General features: G+C 54.6%; 2 protein-coding genes and 1 pseudogene across 2 annotated transcripts; all 3 read right to left on the bottom strand.

Annotated features, from left to right (window-relative positions):
* Positions 1–4,573: 4,573 nt before the first annotated feature.
* LOC138118308 (protocadherin alpha-3 pseudogene) lies at positions 4,574–7,433 on the bottom strand (annotated as a pseudogene).
* A 3,457-nt stretch (positions 7,434–10,890) lies between these two features.
* Positions 10,891–14,682, bottom strand: LOC138118306 (protocadherin alpha-13-like). The gene has a single exon (XM_069029214.1). It carries the CDS (start codon positions 13,951–13,953, stop codon positions 11,359–11,361), a length of 2,595 nt encoding a protein of 864 aa, XP_068885315.1. The 5' UTR covers positions 13,954–14,682; the 3' UTR covers positions 10,891–11,358.
* Positions 14,683–17,903: 3,221 nt separating this feature from the next.
* On the bottom strand, positions 17,904–21,016 carry LOC138118210 (protocadherin alpha-2-like). Its single transcript, XM_069029069.1, has one exon. It carries the CDS (start codon positions 21,014–21,016, stop codon positions 18,491–18,493), a length of 2,526 nt encoding a protein of 841 aa, XP_068885170.1. The 3' UTR covers positions 17,904–18,490.
* Between the last annotated feature and the right edge of the window lie 3,652 nt (positions 21,017–24,668).

The following is a 24,668-nucleotide window of genomic DNA, read 5'->3' as shown; positions in this document are numbered from 1 at the left end:
CGCCATCGCCGCCGCCGCCGCCGCCTCTGCCGCTGTGGCTGCCGGCCCCGGCACGGGCCCCGCACGGCTCCCCGCCGCCGCCCGGACGCACCGGCTCTGCTGCCCGGCCCGCGCCGCCCCCCCGCGCTCACAGCCGGGCTCTCCGCCGCACCGGGGCGGAGCCGCCCACACGCCGTTCCTGAGCCTGCAGCGACACCGTGCGCTGCTCCGCCGCCTCACACGCTCCGCCACAGCGCCCGCGCCTCCGCCCCGCGGTGGGTATGTTTTCTGCCGTTTCTTGCTGCTCCTCTTTTTCCCCCTTATCTCTTCTTGTTTGTTTGCAAATAATCTTTCATTTCTTCTTTTTCTTTCTTCGCTGGCGTTTTCATTTTTCTTACTTCCCGCATTTTCTCCTTTTTTGCCACATTTAGTTTCCCTCTCCTTTTTTTTCATTGTACTCTTTTCTCTTTCTTCATTCTCTGCCTTCTTTTTCGTTCCTGTCCTGCCACTTTCCATTCTTTCCTCTCTTTTCTCATATCTTCCCACCATTCTGTATTCTTTAGTCGCACTGGAAAGTCGTCAGTTGCCTCTGGCGCGCTGGCAGAGACCATCAATTTCAGAATCATCAGCGCTAGTTACGCAGTATCACTGCTGAAGCTTGGTGCTGCTCTAACCCAGACTGTTAGGAACCAACTCCACTCAGCGTCTGCAGGTAAGGTCGGTGCGCGCCGGTCAGCTCTTTTATCGTCTGTTTTATGTTTCCATTCTGTTCCTCATTTCTTACTATCGTTCTGACTTTATTTTTATTTCCATGGGCTCCTTTTTTTCTTTACTACTACTAAAATATTTTTTTCCCTTCTCCTATTTCTTTTTTTCCCTTCCATTTTCCCTCTTTCCCTTCTCTTCCCTTGTTCTTTCTCTACGTCTTTTCTTTTCTGCGTATCCCTGTTGCAGGTCTTTTCCCTCCTGCTCTTCTGTTTCCATCTTGTCTCTTGTGATCTTTTTTTTCCTTCACTAAAATATTTTCCAAATCCTCGCAGTTTGGGAATATCTCTCTTTCTTCTTCTTTGAACTGATTCTTTCACATACCACTTTGTTTGGCTGGTTTTTTGTTTTTTTTTTTTTTTTTTTTTTAAATCTTCTTTCTACATCCTTCTTCCTTTCTCTTCTCCCTTACTCTCCTCCTTTCTTGTCGTTGCCTCCCCTTCTCTTCTACTTCCATACTTATATCTTCTGTACATTCTTTCCTTCAACAAAATATTTTAAAAATACCCACAGCAGCCCTGCCACGAACTACAGACACACCCTTGGGCCAGAGTCTCATTTCTCCTCTCTATCGCCTCCTACCCCAGTAGACAGGAAACAACTCACTTGCTGTCCATGCACCTGCAACTTCCCCTCCCTTCGGGATGAAGGTCACACTCTTCAGCCTCCAGTCTTCTCAAGGACCCAGCAATAACACAAGGCAGTCAGATGGCAAAGAACATCTCTGCTACATCAAAAGAGGTTCACCATCCTCTGCCACACAAGCTGAAGCCACAGTTATTGGGTCATCTGTGCAAACTGCCTTGAAAGAGCCCAAAGCCAGGAGAGTTTCTCATTCAGGAACTCAAACCCGTCATAGTGCAGCATGACAATCCCCCAAGAATGCTGAAAAAACACTGGGCAAACACAGCCCCTGAGGACTCGTCATGTACCTCGATCCTTCCTGATTCACTTTCCACCTGCATTTTCAAAGTTCTCTTCATTTCTGGCAGACACTTGCTGCCGAGACAGCACACCAAGAACCTTGGTGTCCATGGGCATTAGGCCACATGGAAAACCACTCAGTCACATTGGAATGATCCACTTGTCACACAGTCAAACAAAAGCCACGAAAGTAACACCACAACACTGTCACTAAGAACAGCCTCTTGACCTCCTACACATCTATTTAGTGAAATGGATTTTGGTCCCTCCTCCGTTCCTGCCTGCTGTCACCCACTCAAGCACTGCCTGGAAGCATCAAAAAAGGAATGAGAGCAGGCAACTGTGCTTTATTGGTGCAATAGGGTGAACATTCTGCTGATTCAACAAAAAGATGCCACAACTAACAGGAACTAAAGCACACTTGTCTCAAGAACATCCACTTTCAGTGTACGACTTACCTCTTCTTAACTGGTTCCTTCTTCAGAAAAGAAATATTTTCGGGGCAGGAAAGTTGGTTTTAAAGGATATTTGCCCATAACATTACCAGTGTTTCTGAGGAAGCTGGACAGAAAAAAATCACCTAGGTTCAACAAAAACTGGACAGTGTGCAGTGCCCATTATGCACTTCTCTCACAGGGGAAGAAGGAAGCAGACCTGTAAGCTACAGAAATGCTCTCAAAGTGACACTTAGCTCAGGAGAGCAGAATAGACATGCCCACGCTGATGGGAAGTGGCACAAATATCTGTCACACTGCCAATGAGAAACAGGAAATAAACCAAACAACAAACAAACCCAGCAAAATTAAATCATGTGCAGTTTGATGGAGAAGAGAATAAAACAAACCCCCCCCATTCTGCTGTATTGAAATGCAAGTTTTGGCAACATCTTGAATACAAGACCAATCTAGCAAGACTAAGAGCAGAGAGATAATGAGGGAAAGATTCAGAGAAGGCACAGCAGCATGATCCAAATGTCAAAAAGCTTCTCTTTGACCAACAACATTCCACATCAAACCCATGTAAAGGCACTCCACAAGCAGCAATACCAGAAAGAACAACAGTGCCCTAAGATATGCAGAACTTCTGGGTGTCCTGAGAGGATCCCAGGAGAGCAGCACTGTGTGGTGGGACCCTCCTCACGATATTCCACTGTAATCATCTGTCTTACACCCTGGGAACTGGGATCTCCAGTTAAGCAGACATTCTCCATTTCCTCCCCAATTATGCATTCAAATCCTCCCCTTCCCCCATGCCTGGCACAAAGAATATAGAGAGTGCTGCAAATCCATTCTGTGACTCTTGGACTCTTTCCACATGCCAGGATGCTTTGTGTCTTTTCAGCAATTTCAAATACAAATCGAGTTCTTAAAGGTTTTGTGGTTAGAGTCACGAACAGTTCTCATCCCAGTCCCCACAGATCTCCCCCTTTAAGAGACCACACCAAAAGATGAAGCACAAGTGCACTCAAAATGACAACTGGGTGGGAGAATTTCTGCAATAGAAAACCAGGCTTGGGCTGCTCTGTAGATGAGGATGTTTGGTGTGTACAATCCAGACACCAGAATGAGCCGTGTGTGATAACAGCACACACCATCTCTACCCACACTGACTCTGCAAGAGCACAGGAAGGGGAAGAAAAGCTCAACAAGATTACACCCATCTCCTCAACTGCCATGAAAATCGTGTCTGAAGAGGAGCACAGACCCACCATGGCAGGAGCTGTGGGAGCTGGTATAAACGCCCTACAATACACATGGAAAGCAGTTTGAAGTGCTACCCTCCCACAACACCACTCCCAAAGCAGCAGCAGCAGCAGCAAAAACGTTCATGAGTCTGAATGTTACCAACTCTTATCCAGCACATTCCACATGTCAGGCCAGTGGCAGCACAAGGGACTGTCTCTGATGGCAGATATTCATAACCTCAAAGGACTCTGTGGCCATTTCAATAGCACATAATATCTCAAGATCCAGAAGGCCTCCAACTTCACACCCTTGGAACTTGGGAAAGGATCCTGGGCAGAAACACTCTGTGCCCCTCCTGGCTCCTGCTTTCCTCTAAGCATCCTCCATTCCCCAGTCCAAAACAGCTATTCTCCAGAAAAGGACATCATTTCCATTCCTCTCCTCTTATGACATGACCCATTCTCTTAAAAATTATTCCAGGTTCCCTCAGACAAGTCCTCCCAGTGCTCAAGGTCACCTTTCACATCAGGACATAGCCGGACCCTTCTCAGTGTCACTGCCACCTTCACCTCTGTGACAAGGCACAATTTGCTTCCCCTACCTCAGGAATCAATTTGACTTTTGCTTACCCTTCCCAGCAATGAGAGCACTACAAAACCCACACAGGTGGCATCACATACATGGGCTGGCAGACTCTGCAGCTGCACCTTGAGCTCTGGCAGTGTTACAGATCTGACACCAATATTTTCTATACAGGACTGCTCTCATGGCAATGGACACTGATCTCTTGCTGAGAGAGACCAAACAACGTGGTGATGAACACACCAATACAACGGATATCTACTGTGTAGAAAAAATTGGTAGTATGATTTTTTTTGTCGTTGTTGTTTAGAAGAGGAATTGCAAGGAAATTGTAAAGGTGTTCCAAATGTAAATATTGAAAAAACATGTCAACAAAAGGTCAGGCTCCATCAAGCCACCTCTCCAGCCAGGAATGCAAGTTAGCAACTGCAGCTAACAAAAACTGGGCGCGAAACAAAACATGAAAAGACCACAAAGCCTTCCCAGTTTTCATAATGACGTGAGAACACAAGTCCAATTGGTCACCTTGCCTCGCATCTCTTGTAGAGGACACATGACAGAACATGAGGGCACAGAAGAAACCACATGTGATACCACCACAGTCAGCGAAGGCAATGAGGAGGTACACAGCGCTTGGGGGACTGTCACTGTCACAGCCTGTCCTGCACAGCTTCAGCAAGCTCGGGTGGAAAATCTACACAACCAGCAAGCAGGAGCGTTGTCTCCAAAACTGAAACCTGCAGGCATCACAGGACAGCTCCCATGGCAACCAGCTGTGATTTCATTCTAGGGCAGAACAACTCACATCCACACCAGCAAATCCCAGGTGCGTACCCAGAGCGGTTACCGCCGTACCTTTACCCTGCAAGGACGAGGCAGCAGACACAAAGGTGCAATTAACACACTTCAGCACCCACCGCCCTCAGGCCGAGAAGGCGAAGCTCGGCTAATAGCAGAGACAGGCTGGGAAATGAGGGAGAAGGGGCAAAGGGAAAGAGAAAGAGTAGAGGCGGGCAAGGCGGTGCCACTGACCGTGTCCAGGAGAGCGGAGGGCTCCGGCTGCGTGTCCTTGGCCGCGGGGCCGGGCGGCGGCGGAGGGAAGTTGGGGCTGAAAACCATGAGGTCGCTCTTGCCCGCGCCGTCCGCCACGCACAGGCTCCGGCTGTGGCGCTGCGAGTACGACCAGCTGCCCACTTCGCTGGCGCACACGAGCGTCGTGGGCCCGGGCCCCGACAGCACGGCCGCCCGCGGCGCCCAGCGCGACGCCCCGTACAGCACCACCGCCAGCAGGAACAGGCTCGACACGGCGCAGATGGCCACCACCAGCCACACGTTCGTCGCCGCGCTCGCCGCACCGGCGCCCAGCTCCGCGCCCGCCGCCGACCGCGACGACGACGATCCCGCGGCCGCGGCCAGCGCCGCCTCGGCGGCCTCCACCAGCGACACGCTGAGCGTGGCCGTGGCCGAGCGCGCCGGCTCGCCGTGGTCGCGCACCACGATCAGCAGCCTCTGGCGAGGGCCGTCCGCCTCCTCCAGCGCCCGCGCCGTGCTCACCTCGCCGCTGTAGAGCCCCACGCGGAACGGGCCCTTGCCCCGCGGCTCCCACAGCTCGTAGCGCAGCCACGCGTTGTAGCCCGAGTCGGCGTCCACGGCGCGGATCTTCGCCACCACCTGCCCCGCCGGCGCCCCCCACGCCGCCCACGCCCACAGCGTGCCCGACACCGAGCCCGAGCCCGCCGCCGCCGCCGCCGAGCCCGCCTCGCCCGCCACGCCGCCCGCCTCCGGCGCCGAGCCCGCAGGCGGCAGCAGCGCCGGCGCGTTGTCGTTCTCGTCCAGCACGAACAGCTGCACCGTGGCGTTGCCGCACAGCGGCGGCTCGCCCGCGTCCACCGCACGCACCTCGAACTGCAGCACCTGCAGCTCCTCGTAGTCCAAGGGCTGCAGCGCCCACAGACGCCCGCTCTCCGCGTCCACCGACACGTAGCTCGACGCCGGACGCCACCCGCCGCCCACGCCGCCCTCCCACACCGAGTAGCTCACGCGCCCGTTGCCCGCCTCGTCCGGGTCCCGCGCCCACAGCCGCGCCAGCTCCGCGCCCGCCGCGTTGTTCTCCCGCGCCAGCACCGTGTACACGGCCTGCGCGAACGCCGGCGCGTTGTCGTTCACGTCCGACACCGCCACCCGCAGCCCGCGCCTGCCGCGCAGCGCCGGCGCCCCGCCGTCCTCCGCACGCACCTCCACCTCGTACTCCGACACCCGCTCCCGGTCCAGCGCCTCGCGCAGCACCAGCGAGTACGAGCCCGCGAACGTCGCCTCCAGACCGAACGGCGACGCCGGCCACACCCAGCACCGCACGCGGCCGTTCGCCCCCGAGTCCCGGTCCGACACGCTCAGCAGGGCCACCACCGTCCCCACCGACGCGTCCTCCGGCACCGGCACCGACAGCGACGTCACCCACACCTCCGGCGCGTTGTCGTTCACGTCCAGAACCTCCAGTTCCACGCTGCAGTGACCCGACAACGGGGGTGTCCCTTTATCTGTAGCTTCGATTTGCAGTTCGTGTAAACGAACGTTTTCGAAGTCCAAAGTACCCGTCAGTCTGATCTCGCCCGTCTTGGTGTCAATGGCAAAGAGTTCTTTGTTACCGACAGGAATCGAACTCAAGATGCTGTAAGAAAACTCCTTATTGCTGCCTTCGTCCGGATCCGTGGCATTCACACGCACTACGAGCGAACCCTGTGCAGCGCTCTCCAATAGCCGCACTTTATAGACAGAGTGGTTGAACTGGGGTGGATTGTCGTTTGCATCCAGCACCGAGATCACCAGCTCCATGGTGCCCGTCAGAGACGGCCGGCCCCCGTCACTCGCCGTCAGCACCAACCGGTGAACAGGAATCGTCTCGCGGTCCAAAGACTTTGCGAGCACCAGAAACAGAGACTTCCTGTTTTCATCAGAGGATTTAACATCCAGTGTAAAATGCTCGCTGGGGCTGAGTGTGTAGGAGAGCTGCGCGTTCGCTCCGATATCCGCATCCGACGCGCCCTCCAGCGGGAAACGAGACCCCGGCAGAGTGGTGAATTCCGCGATGCTGAGGTTTTTGCGGGCGGCGGGGAAGATGGGGGCATTGTCGTTGATGTCGGTGACCTCCAGCTGCACATGGAAGACGCGCAGCGGCCGCTCCACCAGCACCTCCAGCCGCAGCGCGCACGGCGCGCTCTTGCCGCACAGCTCCTCCCGGTCGAGCCGCGAGCTCACCAGCAGCGCGCCGCTCGCCCCGCTCACCTCCACGCTCGCCCGCCGGCCCTGCGCCACCAGCCGCAGCCGCCGCGCCTCCGCCTCGCCCGCCTCCAGGCCCAGGTCCTGCGCCAGACGGCCCACCACCGTGCCGGCCTTGGCTTCCTCCGGCACCGAGTACCGCACCTGCCCGCCCGCCAGCGCCCAGGCCGCCTGCAGCACCAGCACCCGCACCACCGCACACCAACGCTCCCCCATCGCCGCCGCCGCCGCCTCTGCCGCTGTGGCTGCCGGCCCCGGCACGGGCCCCGCACGGCTCCCCGCCGCCGCCCGGACGCACCGGCTCTGCTGCCCGGCCCGCGCCGCCCCCCCGCGCTCACAGCCGGGCTCTCCGCCGCACCGGGGCGGAGCCGCCCACACGCCGTTCCTGAGCCTGCAGCGACACCGTGCGCTGCTCCGCCGCCTCACACGCTCCGCCACAGCGCCTGCGTTTTTGGTCTGTCACGGACATCTCCTCTGCTTTTTCGTCTTACGGTACTTCCTTTTTCTTTTACTTCTTTTTCTTTGTCGCCTACTGTTTCCTTGTAAATATTTCTTTCTTCCTTCCTCTTTCTCGTCTGCATTTCTTTCCATATTTTTGCCTTCAGTTTTCTCTATTGAATAATTTTTATTTTCCCTCCTCTTTTCTACCTCTTTCCTTCTTTTTCTCTGTGTTCTTTCCTCCCCTTCCGTTTTCATTCTTACCTTTGCCTTCTTCTTCCATCCTTCTCTCTTCTTTACCCCTGCTGGCAGCTGTCCAATCGCCTCCGGCGCTCCTTCTGAGACCATAAAATTCCGAGTCATCAGCGATAATTACGGGACTTCAGCTCCAAACGCGCTGCTCTCAGCAAAGGGGGAGGCTTTTGGGGACCAGCTCCGTTCAGTGTCTAGAGACAAACTCGGTGCATGCTGGTCAGCTCTTTTATAATCTCTACTGTTCTTTATTTCTTTCTTTGGACTTGCATGGAATCCTTCTTTTCTTCCTAATTCCTTCTATGTCTCCTTATGCTATACTCTTTATACACTTTACCTCTTCCCTTTTCTTTTTTTTCTTCCTTTTATCCTTCCTTGTTCTCCTTCACTTTATCTTCTCTTTCCTGCTCTATTTTCTTCATGTCCTTTTCCATTCCCATCCTGGTCTCTCTATTCTTATTTTCTACCTGCATCAAAATACTTTCCAAATGTCTACAGCATGCTTGCAATGAAGGATGTAAATGCCTTTTCGAAAGGCTCTATTCCTCTTGTTTGCCTTGATTCCTCAATTTTTTTTTTCTTTTTCTCAGTCATGGTTCTACCATCTGGAACAGAATCTCAAACCCCAGCTACCGAGATATCTAATTAAAAAGTACACCGAAGATTACAAACAACCCAAGTGAGTTTCTCATTTGGGAATTCAAAGCCATGACAGCCCAGAACACCAATCCTCCAAGAATGCTGCAAAAACTCTAGGCAACCACAGCACCCGAGCATTTCTCATATACCTTGATGGTATATTCTTCCAGTATAACCACCAGGGGAACACCACGGCCTTGCCACTGAGAAAATCTGCTGCATGCCAAACACATCTAATCCAAGAAAGCCATTCGGGTAATTTCTCCATCTGTCCTTGCTTCCACGTGCTCATCCTGTGCCAGGAAGCAACAGGAAAGGAATGGGAGCAGGCAGTGGTGCTCCAAACCCACGGGCATTTCAATCCAGGCAACATTCAGTTGATCCATCATGAAGATACCACAGCTGAACAGGAACCAAAGTACATCTGTCTCTCACACACAGCCTCTTCAGGTACAGGCGACTTACCTGTAGCATCACTAGTGTCATCTTCAGAAAAAAAAACATTTGCAGAACAGGAGAATGGGTTTTAAGGGACATGGTCCCCTAATGGTATGAGCAGTTTTGTCGCATGCTGGACAGAAAAAAAATACTCACATTCACCAAGAGCTTTGAAAAACAGGGAAAGTGAGTAGTACTTCCTTTTGCACTTCTGCCACAGGTGAAGCAGGAAGGACACCTGAAAGTTAGTGATATTCTCTCAACAGCAGCCTCAGCTCGAGAGAGTGGAAAAATTTTCCCAAGACCAATGGATTACTGTCTAAACACCTGCCACCTGGCAGCTGCCAATATTTCACCATCTGCATCTCCTCCACTGTTACCAACACATTGCCAATGTGAGAGAAGAAAAAAGGGTGAGTGTTCTCTCTCAGACAAGAGAAGAAAACAGAGGAACCCATCCCACTGTACTGAAACACCAGATCTGATAATATCTTGAATATGGACACAGTTTCTTCCCCTCCCTAGCAACACCAAGATCAGAGAAATTATTCGGGCAACATTCTGAGAAAGCTGACACAACTACACAAATTTCAAAAAGCTTTTGTTTGTCCAACGATATTCCACAACAAAGACAAGCAATTAAAGGCATGTATTGCAGGTAACTTTATAGGCAGTAACACCACAGAGAACAGAGCACGAGGATATGCAGAACTGCTGGAGGTCCTGAGAAGATCCCAGAAGAGCAGCCCTGTGTGCTGGGTTTTTCCTCAATGTTTTCTACTGGCATCCTCTATCCTGTGCCATGGGTAAACAAGACCTTTACAGCTAAGCAAACATTCTCCATTTCATCCACAATGACACAGACTATGTTCTACTCTGCGCCTCCATTCCCCTGAGGCAACGCTCTTCCCCACTCAAATTCCCCCTCCCCATCATACAGGTCCAGGCCCTACTTGTTGCCATTCAAAGAATCACTGCCAAAATATCAAACATTTCTCAACTCCAGCAACATGTCCCATCTGTAAATCCCACTTTGCATAGGATCTAGGCCTTGGCACCTCTTCACCTTCCCTCATGATCACCACAAAGGACATACGAAAACTCTTCAAAGCTACACAGCCTTCAGCAGGCTCTTCCCACCTGCACAAACATCACCATGAACACTTTGCTTCATTTTAGCAATCTCACATGGAAATAGCACAGAGCTGCGTATTAGAGCTCTTAGAGATTCTGTGATCAGAACAGGATTGAAATCAGCATACATGGATTTTGTTCTTCAAGATAACCACACCAAATATCATAACACAAGCGCTCAAACAAGTTCAACACAGAGAGTTTGTACTGCACAAATCTTGAGCTGGGACGCTCTGCAGGGCTCGCCCTGTACCTGCACATGTCAGTACAAGCCATGTGTGACAAGAAGACACACCATTTCTACCAGGTTCAAGTGCACAAGCAGAAGAAGTCGAGTGGACAAACATTGCACTCACCACCTCATTACAAGCACTGAGATAAGAACCAAAACGCTGACAAGCACAATACCATAATGGATTATATTGAGTGTGTAGGAGAAATTGGTTTGGGTTTTGTTGATAGGGGTTATTTTCTGGATTGTTTGTTTTCTTTCTTTTTATAAAAGATTATTTCCACGGCGTTTGAAGTGATACTGCTGTCGATATAAATTTTGATACAACATCAAAAGACTACACCCTATTTCATACTACTTTTCTGGCCAGGAAAGCGCATTCACAACCCGGGGAACAGCGGAGCAAGGAAAAGAAAATTCCACTTTCTAACACTTACCCTTGGAGAAAACTCCTCACTTGGAACACATACTAATTCTAAGCAGAGATTCTTGGGAATAGATCATAGGAAAGGCACATCACATCTTCCTGTTTCATAATGTCTCTAGCGTTAGAACCAAATTTGGCAGCTTATCCTTCCATGGACTGCAAAACGGTGAAGTCCCAACCTTGTTTAACATTGTTAGAGAGCAGAATCAGAGGATGAAGTCAGGTTTTGTTGGGAAAAATCTAAACACAAGACTGTCCAAAAATCCCTGGGAACTGTGAACACCACAGCCGGCATGTCTTTGCACTCATGAAATAAGATCCAGTGAAAATGCTACCCATCAGAGGGCATGTGCATGTTCTGCAAAGCTGACACCTCAGGGCACCTCTAATCGCAATGCTCAGTGATTTCACTCTAAGGGAAAATTCACACCTACAACAGAAAAACCACACCTACGGATAATAGCTGCCGAGGAGTGCCCTAATTGATTTATTTCCATTCTACCACCTTCACCACCTCAGTACACGAGCAAGAGCCGAGTGGCTCCGGCGGCAGAGGCAGAGGTAGGATTCACATCCTTAAGAACTCGTCATGCATCGATCGACCAGTGGACGCGGAGCCCGGCTCCAAACAGCAGCAGTAAGGAGGGCGGGAGAGACTGGGCAGAGAGGGGAAGAGGCGTCAGTGAACGGGCAAAGGAGAGCAAGGGAAGGCCACTGACCGTGTCCAGGAGAGCGGAGGGCTCCGGCTGCGTGTCCTTGGCCGCGGGGCCGGGCGGCGGCGGAGGGAAGTTGGGGCTGAAAACCATGAGGTCGCTCTTGCCCGCGCCGTCCGCCACGCACAGGCTCCGGCTGTGGCGCTGCGAGTACGACCAGCTGCCCACTTCGCTGGCGCACACGAGCGTCGTGGGCCCGGGCCCCGACAGCACGGCCGCCCGCGGCGCCCAGCGCGACGCCCCGTACAGCACCACCGCCAGCAGGAACAGGCTCGACACGGCGCAGATGGCCACCACCAGCCACACGTTCGTCGCCGCGCTCGCCGCACCGGCGCCCAGCTCCGCGCCCGCCGCCGACCGCGACGACGACGATCCCGCGGCCGCGGCCAGCGCCGCCTCGGCGGCCTCCACCAGCGACACGCTGAGCGTGGCCGTGGCCGAGCGCGCCGGCTCGCCGTGGTCGCGCACCACGATCAGCAGCCTCTGGCGAGGGCCGTCCGCCTCCTCCAGCGCCCGCGCCGTGCTCACCTCGCCGCTGTAGAGCCCCACGCGGAACGGGCCCTTGCCCCGCGGCTCCCACAGCTCGTAGCGCAGCCACGCGTTGTAGCCCGAGTCGGCGTCCACGGCGCGGATCTTCGCCACCACCTGCCCCGCCGGCGCCCCCCACGCCGCCCACGCCCACAGCGTGCCCGACACCGAGCCCGAGCCCGCCGCCGCCGCCGCCGAGCCCGCCTCGCCCGCCACGCCGCCCGCCTCCGGCGCCGAGCCCGCAGGCGGCAGCAGCGCCGGCGCGTTGTCGTTCTCGTCCAGCACGAACAGCTGCACCGTGGCGTTGCCGCACAGCGGCGGCTCGCCCGCGTCCACCGCACGCACCTCGAACTGCAGCACCTGCAGCTCCTCGTAGTCCAAGGGCTGCAGCGCCCACAGACGCCCGCTCTCCGCGTCCACCGACACGTAGCTCGACGCCGGACGCCACCCGCCGCCCACGCCGCCCTCCCACACCGAGTAGCTCACGCGCCCGTTGCCCGCCTCGTCCGGGTCCCGCGCCCACAGCCGCGCCAGCTCCGCGCCCGCCGCGTTGTTCTCCCGCGCCAGCACCGTGTACACGGCCTGCGCGAACGCCGGCGCGTTGTCGTTCACGTCCGACACCGCCACCCGCAGCCCGCGCCTGCCGCGCAGCGCCGGCGCCCCGCCGTCCTCCGCACGCACCTCCACCTCGTACTCCGACACCCGCTCCCGGTCCAGCGCCTCGCGCAGCACCAGCGAGTACGAGCCCGCGAACGTCGCCTCCAGACCGAACGGCGACGCCGGCCACACCCAGCACCGCACGCGGCCGTTCGCCCCCGAGTCCCGGTCCGACACGCTCAGCAGGGCCACCACCGTCCCCACCGACGCGTCCTCCGGCACCGGCACCGACAGCGACGTCACCCACACCTCCGGCGCGTTGTCGTTCACGTCCAGCACCTCCACCAGCACCTTGCAGTGACCCGACAGCGGGGGCGTACCCTTATCTATCGCTTCGATTTGTATCTCATATGAACGGATGTCTTCATAGTCCAGGGTGCCCGTGAGATGGATCTCGCCCGTCTTCGCATTTAAAAGAAAAACTTTTAATCCATTTTCAGGAAAAATATTGCTTGCACTAAACACCAGTTCACCATTGCTTCCCAAATCTGGATCCGTGGCGTTCACACGCGTCACCAGCGTCCCTTCGTCCGTGCTCTCCGGCAGCTGCACTTTATACACCGTCTGGTTGAACTGGGGCGCGTTGTCGTTTGCATCCAGCACCGAGATCACCAGCTCCATGGTGCCCGTCAGAGACGGCCGGCCCCCGTCACTCGCCGTCAGCACCAACCGGTGAACGGGAATCGTCTCGCGGTCCAGAGGTTTGGTGAGTACTAGAAACAGGGATTCTCGGTATTCCTCACTCGATTTTTGTAAATCCAGAGAGAAGTGCTCGCTGGGGCTGAGTGTATAAGAGAGCTGCGCGTTCGCTCCGATATCCGCATCCGACGCGCCCTCCAGTGGGAAACGAGACCCCGGCATTGTAGATAATTCCGCGATGCTGAGGTTTTTGCGGGCGGCGGGGAAGATGGGGGCATTGTCGTTGATGTCGGTGACCTCCAGCTGCACATGGAAGACGCGCAGCGGCCGCTCCACCAGCACCTCCAGCCGCAGCGCGCACGGCGCGCTCTTGCCGCACAGCTCCTCCCGGTCGAGCCGCGAGCTCACCAGCAGCGCGCCGCTCGCCCCGCTCACCTCCACGCTCGCCCGCCGGCCCTGCGCCACCAGCCGCAGCCGCCGCGCCTCCGCCTCGCCCGCCTCCAGGCCCAGGTCCTGCGCCAGACGGCCCACCACCGTGCCGGCCTTGGCTTCCTCCGGCACCGAGTACCGCACCTGCCCGCCCGCCAGCGCCCAGGCCGCCTGCAGCACCAGCACCCGCACCACCGCACACCAACGCTCCCCCATCGCCGCCGCCGCCTCTGCCGCTGTGGCTGCCGGCCCCGGCACGGGCCCCGCACGGCTCCCCGCCGCCGCCCGGACGCACCGGCTCTGCTGCCCGGCCCGCGCCGCCCCCCCGCGCTCACAGCCGGGCTCTCCGCCGCACCGGGGCGGAGCCGCCCACACGCCGTTCCTGAGCCTGCAGCGACACCGTGCGCTGCTCCGCCGCCTCACACGCTCCGCCACAGCGCCCGCGCCTCCGCTCCGTCATGGCCATCTCCTCTGCCGTGGCTTCCAAAAGTGCTCCTTTTTTATTTTATCCTTTGGGCTTTTTTTCACTGCTCTCTTCTTTATCCCTTCTGGTATCTCGCCAGTCGCCTCCGGCGCCGCGCGGCAAACAAAAGAATTCGGATCCACCAACTCTAATTACGTGGCATCAACGCTGGAGCACCGGATTCTAATCCAGGCGGAGGCTGTTGGGAACCAGCTCCGGCCGGGAGTTAGAGGCATCCTCGGTGAGTAATCCCTTCTCTTTAGCATTTTCCATTCTTAATCACCTCCTTCTGTCATTTCTTCCTAGCATCTTCTTTCTGGTTTACTTTCTCTTCTTCCTTTCCGTTTTTTCCTTCCTTTCTCCCCTTCCTCCGTTTTTGTGTAGAGTAGAAGTGTCGGTGACACGCCAGTAAACTCAGTTCCAGTTTCTCCCTTGCTCTCTCTTTTTCTACTCCTTTCTTCCTTGCTTCCAATTTTCTTCCATTTCCGTCCTCTATTCACTTTTCCCTTACCAAGGAGGGAGTAATCTTACCATGTCTACAGCATTCTCGATGTGGTGTAGGAACATATTCTTTGGCAAAAGCTCTACTTCCTCTTCCCTTCTGCATTCCATCTCTCCAGAGAAGTAAAAATCTTCCTGCTTTCCTCCTGTCCATGCACTTGCAACTTCCCCATTTTCCAGGATAAAGGCCACACTCTTCAGCCTCCAGTACTCTCAAGGATGCAGCAATAACACAGCAAGGCAATCACACGCCAAAGAACAGCTCTTGTGTATCAGAACAGGTTCCACCACTCTCTGACACACCAGGTGAAGCCACAGCTACTGAGACATCTGTGCAGGCAAGCCTGAAAGAGTCCAAACAACTCGGGGGATTTTCCTGTTCAGAAACTCAAAGCTATCACAGCCCAGCATGACAATGCTCCATAAAAACTTTAAAAAGCACTGGGAAAACACAGCTCCTGAGCTTTCTTCGTGTATCTCGATTCTTCCTGACTCATTTTCTAGCTACAAAATGTCAAGTTTATGCCTTCCCTTTAAGGCAGGAATGCACTGCCACAACAACACACCCAGAACCTCAGGATCTACGAGCATCGCTCCCCACACAAAACCTCCCAACCATTCGCATGATGCACCTGTCACACAGTCAAACAAAATGCACCGAGGTAACACCACGGCATTGGCACCAAGAACATCCCCGGGACTCCCAACACAGCCACTCCCTGAGGTGGAGTGCGGTCCCTCCTCCATTCCCAGTGGCTGCCACCCACCCAGCTGTGCCTGGAAGCTGCAGGGAAAGTACGAAAGCAGACAATGATGCTTTGGTTGTCCCATAGGGTCAACATTGTGATGATTCAACCTGAAGATGGCACAACTGAAGAGGAGCTGAAGAACCGGTCTCAGACACATCCACTTCAGGTGAGTGACTTACCTGTGGCATGACTGGTTCCTTCTTCAGAAAAGAAACATCCTCAGGGAGCGAAACTGGTTTAAAGGGATATTTGCCCTTAACATTATCAGTATTTCTGGGGAAGCTGGACATGAAGAAAATTACTCAAATTCTGCAAAAACTGAACAGAGTGCAGAGCCCATTATGTATTTCTATCACAATGGAGGATGGAAGCAGACCTGTAAATTACAGACAATTCTCTCAAAATTAAACTGAGCTCAGGCAGAAAAGGGACTCCCTACACCAGTAGGAAACAACTCAGCGTCTGACACCTGACAGCTGCCAAAATCAGGAATCAGCATCTCATCCAACATTACCAACACTTTGTCAATATGACAGGGGAAAAAACAAAAAAAATAACGAAAACACTGCAAAAATTAAAAGGTTGGGCAGGTCTTATTAGAGAGGAGAAAAGAAAACTAAAATGTTCCATTCCACTTTATTGAAATGCAAGTTAAGGCAACATCTTGAATACAAGACCAATCCTTCCACTCTCTAGCAAGCCTAAGAGCAAAGGTAATCAAGAAAATGCTCAGAGAAGGCACAGCAGCATGATCCAAATGTCAAAAAGCTTTTCTTTGACTACAACATTCCACATCAAACCCAAGTAATTAAAGGCACACAGGGCAGATGTCCCCACACGCTGCAAGACCAGAAAGAACAACTGTGCCCTAAGATATGCAGAACTTCTGGGTGTCCTGAGAGGATCCCAGGAGAGCAGCACTGTGTGGTGGGACCCTCCTCACGATATTCCACTGTAATCATCTGTCTTACACCCTGGGAACTGGGATCTCCAGTTAAGCAGACATTCTCCATTTCCTCCCCAATTATGCATTCAAATCCTCCCCTTCCCCCATGCCTGGCACAAAGAATATAGAGAGTGCTGCAAATCCATTCTGTGACTCTTGGACTCTTCCCACATGCCAGGATGCTTTGTGTCCTTTCAGCAATTTCAAATACAAATCGAGTTCTTAAAGGTTTTGTGCTTACAGTCACGAACAGTTCTCATCCCAGTCCCCACAAATCTCCTCCTTTAAATGCTCACACCAAAAGATGAAGCACAAGTGCACTCAAAATTACAAGTGGGTGGGAGAATTTCTGCAATAGAAAACCAGGCTTGGGCTGCTCTGTAGATGAGGATGTTTGGTGTGTACAATCCAGACACCAGAATGAGCCGTGTGTGATAACAGCACACACCATCTCTACCCACACTGACTCTGCAAGAGCACAGGAAGGGGAAGAAAAGCTCAACAAGATTACACCCATCTCCTCAACTGCCATGAAAATCCATGTCTGAAGAGGAGCACAGACCCACCATGGCAAGAGCTGTGGGAGCTGGTATAAACGCCCTACAATACACATGGAAAGCAGTTTGAAGTGCTACCCTCCCACAACAACACTCCCAAAGCAGCAGCAGCAGCAGCAGCAAAAACGTTCATGAGTCTGAATGTTACCAACTCTTATCCAGCACATTCCACATGTCAGGCCAGTGGCAGCACAAGGGACTGTCTCTGATGGCAGATATTCATAACCTCAAAGGACTCTGTGGCCATTTCAATAGCACATAATATCCCAAGATCCAGAAGGCCTCCAACTTCACACCCTTGGAACTTGGGAAAGGATCCTGGGCAGAAACACTCTGTGCCCATCCTGGCTCCTGCTTTCCTCTAAGCATCCTCCATTCCCCAGTCCAAAACAGTTACTCTCCAGAAAAGGACATCATTTCCATTCCTCTCCTCTTATGACATGACCCATTCTCTTAAAAATTATTCCAGGTTCCCTCAGACAAGTCCTCCCAGTGCTCAAGGTCACCTTTCACATCAGGACATAGCCGGACCCTACTCAGTGTCACTGCCACCTTCACCTCTGTGACAAGGCACAATTTGCTTCCCCTACCTCAGGAATCAATTTGACTTTTGCTTACCCTTCCCAGCAATGAGAGCACTACAAAACCCACACAGGTGGCATCACATACATGGGCTGGCAGACTCTGCAGCTGCACCTTGAGCTCTGGCAGTGTTACAGATCTGACACCAATATTTTCTATACAGGACTGCTCTCATGGCAATGGACACTGATCTCTTGCTGAGAGAGACCAAACAACGTGGTGATGAACACACCAATACAACGGATATCTACTGTGTAGAAAAAAATTGGTAGTATGATTTTTTTTGTCGTTGTTGTTTAGAAGAGGAATTGCAAGGAAATTGTAAAGGTGTTCCAAATGTAAATATTGAAAAAACATGTCAACAAAAGGTGAGGGTCCATCAAGCCACCTCTCCAGCCAGGAATGCAAGTTAACAACTGCAGCTAACAAAAACTGGGCGCGAAACAAAACATGAAAAGACCACAAAGCCTTCCCAGTGTTCATAATGACGTGGGAACACAAGTCCAATTGGTCACCTTGCCTCGCATCTCTTGTAGAGGACACATGACAGAACATGAGGGCACAGAAGAAACCACATGTGATACCACCACAGTCAGCAAAGGCAATGAGGAGGTACACAGCGCTTGGGGGACTGTCACTGTCACAGCCTGTCCTGCACAGCTTCAGCAAGCTCGTGTGGAAAATCTACACAACCAGCAAGCAGGAGCGTTGTCTCCAAAACTGAAACCTGCAGGCATCACAGGACAGCTCCCATGGCAACCAGCTGTGATTTCATTCTAGGGCAGAACAACTCACATCCACACCAGCAAATCTCAGGTGTCTACACAAAGAGCGGTTACCGCACTACCCTTACCCTGCAAGGACGAGGCAGCAGACACAAAGGTGCAATTAACACACTTCAGCACCCACCGCCCTCAGGCCGAGAAGGCGGAGCCCGGCTAATAGCAGAGCCAGGTTAGGAAATGAGGGAGAAGGGGCAAAGGGAAAGAGAAAGAGTAGAGGCGAGCAAGGCGGTGCCACTGACCGTGTCCAGGAGAGCGGAGGGCTCCGGCTGCGTGTCCTTGGCCGCGGGGCCGGGCGGCGGCGGAGGGAAGTTGGGGCTGAAAACCATGAGGTCGCTCTTGCCCGCGCCGTCCGCCACGCACAGGCTCCGGCTGTGGCGCTGCGAGTACGACCAGCTGCCCACTTCGCTGGCGCACACGAGCGTCGTGGGCCCGGGCCCCGACAGCACGGCCGCCCGCGGCGCCCAGCGCGACGCCCCGTACAGCACCACCGCCAGCAGGAACAGGCTCGACACGGCGCAGATGGCCACCACCAGCCACACGTTCGTCGCCGCGCTCGCCGCACCGGCGCCCAGCTCCGCGCCCGCCGCCGACCGCGACGACGACGATCCCGCGGCCGCGGCCAGCGCCGCCTCGGCGGCCTCCACCAGCGACACGCTGAGCGTGGCCGTGGCCGAGCGCGCCGGCTCGCCGTGGTCGCGCACCACGATCAGCAGCCTCTGGCGAGGGCCGTCCGCCTCCTCCAGCGCCCGCGCCGTGCTCACCTCGCCGCTGTAGAGCCCCACGCGGAACGGGCCCTTGCCCCGCGGCTCCCACAGCTCGTAGCGCAGCCACGCGTTGTAGCCCGAGTCGGCGTCCACGGCGCGGATCTTCGCCACCACCTGCCCCGCCGGCGCCCCCCACGCCGCCCACGCCCACAGCGTGCCCGACACCGAGCCCGAGCCCGCCGCCGCCGCCGCCGAGCCCGCCTCGCCCGCCACGCCGCCCGCCTCCGGCGCCGAGCCCGCAGGCGGCAGCAGCGCCGGCGCGTTGTCGTTCTCGTCCAGCACGAACAGCTGCACCGTGGCGTTGCCGCACAGCGGCGGCTCGCCCGCGTCCACCGCACGCACCTCGAACTGCAGCACCTGCAGCTCCTCGTAGTCCAAGGGCTGCAGCGCCCACAGACGCCCGCTCTCCGCGTCCACCGACACGTAGCTCGACGCCGGACGCCACCCGCCGCCCACGCCGCCCTCCCACACCGAGTAGCTCACGCGCCCGTTGCCCGCCTCGTCCGGGTCCCGCGCCCACAGCCGCGCCAGCTCCGCGCCCGCCGCGTTGTTCTCCCGCGCCAGCACCGTGTACACGGCCTGCGCGAACGCCGGCGCGTTGTCGTTCACGTCCGACACCGCCACCCGCAGCCCGCGCCTGCCGCGCAGCGCCGGCGCCCCGCCGTCCTCCGCACGCACCTCCACCTCGTACTCCGACACCCGCTCCCGGTCCAGCGCCTCGCGCAGCACCAGCGAGTACGAGCCCGCGAACGTCGCCTCCAGACCGAACGGCGACGCCGGCCACACCCAGCACCGCACGCGGCCGTTCGCCCCCGAGTCCCGGTCCGACACGCTCAGCAGGGCCACCACCGTCCCCACCGACGCGTCCTCCGGCACCGGCACCGACAGCGACGTCACCCACACCTCGGGCGCGTTGTCGTTCACGTCCAGAACCTCCAGCTCCACTCGGCAGTGACCGGACAGTAGAGGTGTCCCTTTATCTCTCGCTTCAATCTCCAGGTCATATGACTGAACGTCCTCGAAATCCAGTTCGCCGGCAGTCCGTATTTCCCCGGATTTTCTGTCAATTTTGAAAAGTTCCTGAATTTTGGCAGAAATCGCGTCGCTAAAAGAGTAATATATTTCTCGATTAATTCCCGCATCTTTGTCAGTCGCTGTTAGCTGGAAAAACACAGTTCCCGGGGTCGTATTTTCCGGTAGCTGAACTTTATACACTGACTGGTTGAACTGTGGTGCGTTGTCGTTTGCATCCAGCACCGAGATCACCAGCTCCATGGTGCCCGTCAGAGACGGCCGACCCCCGTCACTCGCCGTCAGCACCAACCGGTGAACGGGAATCGTCTCGCGGTCCAAAGATTTCGCTAAAACGAGAACTACGTATATTTTGTTTTCGTCCTTGGATTTCACTTCCAAGCCGAAGTACTCGCTGGGGCTGAGTGTATAGGAGAGCTGCGCGTTCGCTCCGATATCCGCATCCGACGCGCCCTCCAGCGGGAAACGAGACCCCGGCAGAGATGACTCCGCGATGCTGAGGTTTCTGCGGGCGGCGGGGAAGATGGGGGCATTGTCGTTGATGTCGGTGACCTCCAGCTGCACATGGAAGACGCGCAGCGGCCGCTCCACCAGCACCTCCAGCCGCAGCGCGCACGGCGCGCTCTTGCCGCACAGCTCCTCCCGGTCGAGCCGCGAGCTCACCAGCAGCGCGCCGCTCGCCCCGCTCACCTCCACGCTCGCCCGCCGGCCCTGCGCCACCAGCCGCAGCCGCCGCGCCTCCGCCTCGCCCGCCTCCAGGCCCAGGTCCTGCGCCAGACGGCCCACCACCGTGCCGGCCTTGGCTTCCTCCGGCACCGAGTACCGCACCTGCCCGCCCGCCAGCGCCCAGGCCGCCTGCAGCACCAGCACCCGCACCACCGCACAACAGCGCTCCCCCATCGCCGCCGCCTCTGCCGCTGTGGCTGCCGGCCCCGGCACGGGCCCCGCACGGCTCCCCGCCGCCGCCCGGACGCACCGGCTCTGCTGCCCGGCCCGCGCCGCCCCCCCGCGCTCACAGCCGGGCTCTCCGCCGCACCGGGGCGGAGCCGCCCACACGCCGTTCCTGAGCCTGCAGCGACACCGTGCGCTGCTCCGCCGCCTCACACGCTCCGCCACAGCGCCCGCGCCTCCGCTCCGTCATGGCCATCTCCTCTGCCGTGGCTTCCAAAAGTGCTCCTTTTTTATTTTATCCTTTGGGCTTTTTTTCACTGCTCTCTTCTTTATCCCTTCTGGTATCTCGCCAGTCGCCTCCGGCGCCGCGCGGCAAACAAAAGAATTCGGGTCCACCAACTCTAATTACGTGGCATCAACGCTGGAGCACCGGATTCTAATCCAGGCGGAGGCTGTTGGGAACCAGCTCCGGCCGGGAGCTAGAGGCATACTCGGTGAGTAATCCCTTCTCTTTAGCATTGTCCATTCTTAATCACCTCCTTTTTTCATTTCTTCCTAGCATCTTCTTTCTGGTTTACTTTCTCTTCTTCCTTTCCTTTTTCCTTCCTTTATCCCCTTCCTCCGTTTTTGTGTAGAGTAGAAGTGTCGGTGACACGCCAGTAAACTCAATTACAGTTTCTCCCTTGCTCTCTCTTTTTCTACTCCTTTCTTCCTTGCTTCCAATTTTCTTCCATTTCCGTCCTCTATTCACTTTTCCCTTACCAAGGAGGGAGTAATCTTACCGTGTCTACAGCATTCTCGATGTGGTGTAGGAACATATTCTTTGGCAAAAGCTCTCCTTTCTCTTCCCTTCGGCCTTCCATCTTTTCAGGGAAGTAAAAATCTTCCTGCTTTCCTCCTGTCCATGCACTTGCAACTTCCCCATTTTCCAGGATAAAGGCCACACTCTTCAGCCTCCAGTCCTCTCAAGGATGCAGCAGTAACACAGCAAGGCAATCACACACCAAAGAACAGCTCTTGTGTATCAGAACAGGTTCCACCACTCTCTGACACACCAGGTGAAGCCACAGCTACTGAGACATCTGTGCAGGCAAGCCTGAAAGAGTCCAAACAACTCGGAGGATTTTCTCCTTCAGGAACTCAAAGCTATCACAGCCCAGCACGACAATGCTCCATAAATACTTTAAAAAGCGCGGGGCAAACACAGCTCCTGAGCTTTCTTCATGTACCTCGATTCTTCCTGACTCGTTTTCTACCTACGAAATGTCAAGTTTATGCCTTCCCTTTAAGGCAGGAATGCACTGCCACAACAACACACCCAGAACCTCAGGATCTACGAGCATTGCTCCCCACACAAAACCTCCCAACCATTCGCATGATGCACCTGTCACACAGTCAAACAAAATGCACCGAGGTAACACCACGGCATTGGCACCAAGAACATCCCCGGGACTCCCAACACAGCCACTCCCTGAGATGGAGTGCGGTCCCTCCTCCATTCCCAGTGGCTGCCACCCACCCAGCTGTGCCTGGAAGCTGCAGGGAAAGTACGAAAGCAGACAATGATGCTTTGGTTGTCCCATAGGGTCAACATTGTGATGATTCAACCTGAAGATGGCACAACTGAAGAGGAGCTGAAGAACCGGTCTCAGACACATCCACTTCAGGTGAGTGACTTACCTGTGGCATGACTGGTTCCTTCTTCAGAAAAGAAACATCCTCAGGGAGCGAAACTGGTTTAAAGGGATATTTGCGCTTAACATTATCAGTATTTCTGGGGAAGCTGGACATGAAGAAAATTACTCAAGTTCTGCAAAAACTGAACAGAGTGCAGAGCCCATTATGTATTTCTATCACAATGGAGGATGGAAGCAGACCTGTAAATTACAGACAATTCTCTCAAAATTAAACTGAGCTCAGGCAGAAAAGGGACTCCCTACACCAGTAGGAAACAACTCAGCGTCTGACACCTGAAAGCTGCCAAAATCAGCAGTCAGCATTTCATCCAACATTACCAACACTTTGTCAATATGACAAGGGAAAAAACAAAACAAATAACGAAAACACTGCAAAAATTAAAAGGTTGGGCAGGTCTTATTAGAGAGGAGAAAAGAAAAACAAAATGTTCCATTCCACTTTATTGAAATGCAAGTTAAGGCAACATCTTGAATACAAGACCAATCCTTCCACTCTCTAGCAAGCCTAAGAGCAAAGGTAATCAAGAAAATGCTCAGAGAAGGCACAGCAGCATGATCCAAATGTCAAAAAGCTTTTCTTTGACCAACAACATTCCACATCAAACCCAAGTAATTAAAGGCACACAGGGCAGATGTCTCCACACGCTGCAAGACCAGAAAGAACAACTGTGCCCTAAGATATGCAGAACTTCTGGGTGTCCTGAGAGGATCCCAGGAGAGCAGCACTGTGTGGTGGGACCCTCCTCGTGATATTCCACTGTAATCATCTGTCTTACACCCTGGGAACTGGGATCTCCAGTTAAGCAGACATTCTCCATTTCCTCCCCAATGATGTATTCAAATCCTCCCCTTCCCCCATGCCTGGCACAAAGAATATAGAGAGTGCTGCAAATCCATTCTGTGACTCTTGGACTCTTCCCACATGCCAGGATGTTTTGTGTCCTTTCAGCAATTTCAAATACAAATCGAGTTCTTAAAGGTTTTGTGGTTAGCGTCACGAACAGTTCTCTTCCCAGTCCCCACAAATCTCCTCCTTTAAGAGCTCACACCAAAAGATGAAGCACAAGTGCACTCAAAATGCCAACTGGGTGGGAGAATTTCTGCAATAGAAAACCAGGCTTGGGCTGCTCTGTAGATGAGGATGTTTGGTGTGTACAATCCAGACACCAGAATGAGCCGTGTGTGATAACAGCACACACCATCTCTACCCACACTGACTCTGCAAGAGCAAAGGAAGGGGAAGAAAAGCTCAACAAGATTACACCCATCTCCTCAACTGCCATGAAAATCCATGTCTGATGAGGAGCACAGACCCACCATGGCAAGAGCTGTGGGAGCTGGTATAAACGCCCTACAATACACATGGAAAGCAGTTTGAAGTGCTACCCTCCCACAACAACACTCCCAAAGCAGCAGCAGCAGCAGCAAAAACGTTCATGAGTCTGAATGTTACCAACTCTTATCCAGCACATTCCACATGTCAGGCCAGTGGCAGCACAAGGGACTGTCTCTGATGGCAGATATTCATAACCTCAAAGGACTCTGTGGCCATTTCAATAGCACATATTATCTCAAGATCCAGAAGGCCTCCAACTTCATACCCTTGGAACTTGGGAAAGGATCCTGGGCAGAAACACTCTGTGCCCCTCCTGGCTCCTGCTTTCCTCTAAGCATCCTCCATTCCCCAGTCCAAAACAGCTATTCTCCAGAAAAGGACATCATTTCCATTCCTCTCCTCTTATGACAAGACCCATTCTCTTAAAAATTATTCCAGGTTCCCTCAGACAAGTCCTCCCAGTGCTCAAGGTCACCTTTCACATCAGGACATAGCCGGACCCTACTCAGTGTCACTGCCACCTTCACCTCTGTGACAAGGCACAATTTGCTTCCCCTACCTCAGGAATCAATTTGACTTTTGCTTACCCTTCCCAGCAATGAGAGCACTACAAAACCCACACAGGTGG

Source organism: Aphelocoma coerulescens, chromosome 13, assembly GCF_041296385.1.
Source record: "Aphelocoma coerulescens isolate FSJ_1873_10779 chromosome 13, UR_Acoe_1.0, whole genome shotgun sequence".
NCBI lineage: Eukaryota > Metazoa > Chordata > Aves > Passeriformes > Corvidae > Aphelocoma > Aphelocoma coerulescens.
Note: the sequence above shows the minus strand (reverse complement) of the source record. Positions and strands in the feature narration are given on the sequence as shown.

Bases quoted from the DNA above. Each gene is read 5' to 3' on its own strand.
- LOC138118210 (XM_069029069.1), bottom strand. From the start codon at position 21,016: ATGGGGGAGCGCTGTTGTGCGGTGGTGCGGGTGCTGGTGCTGCAGGCG.
- LOC138118306 (XM_069029214.1), bottom strand. From the start codon at position 13,953: ATGGGGGAGCGTTGGTGTGCGGTGGTGCGGGTGCTGGTGCTGCAGGCG.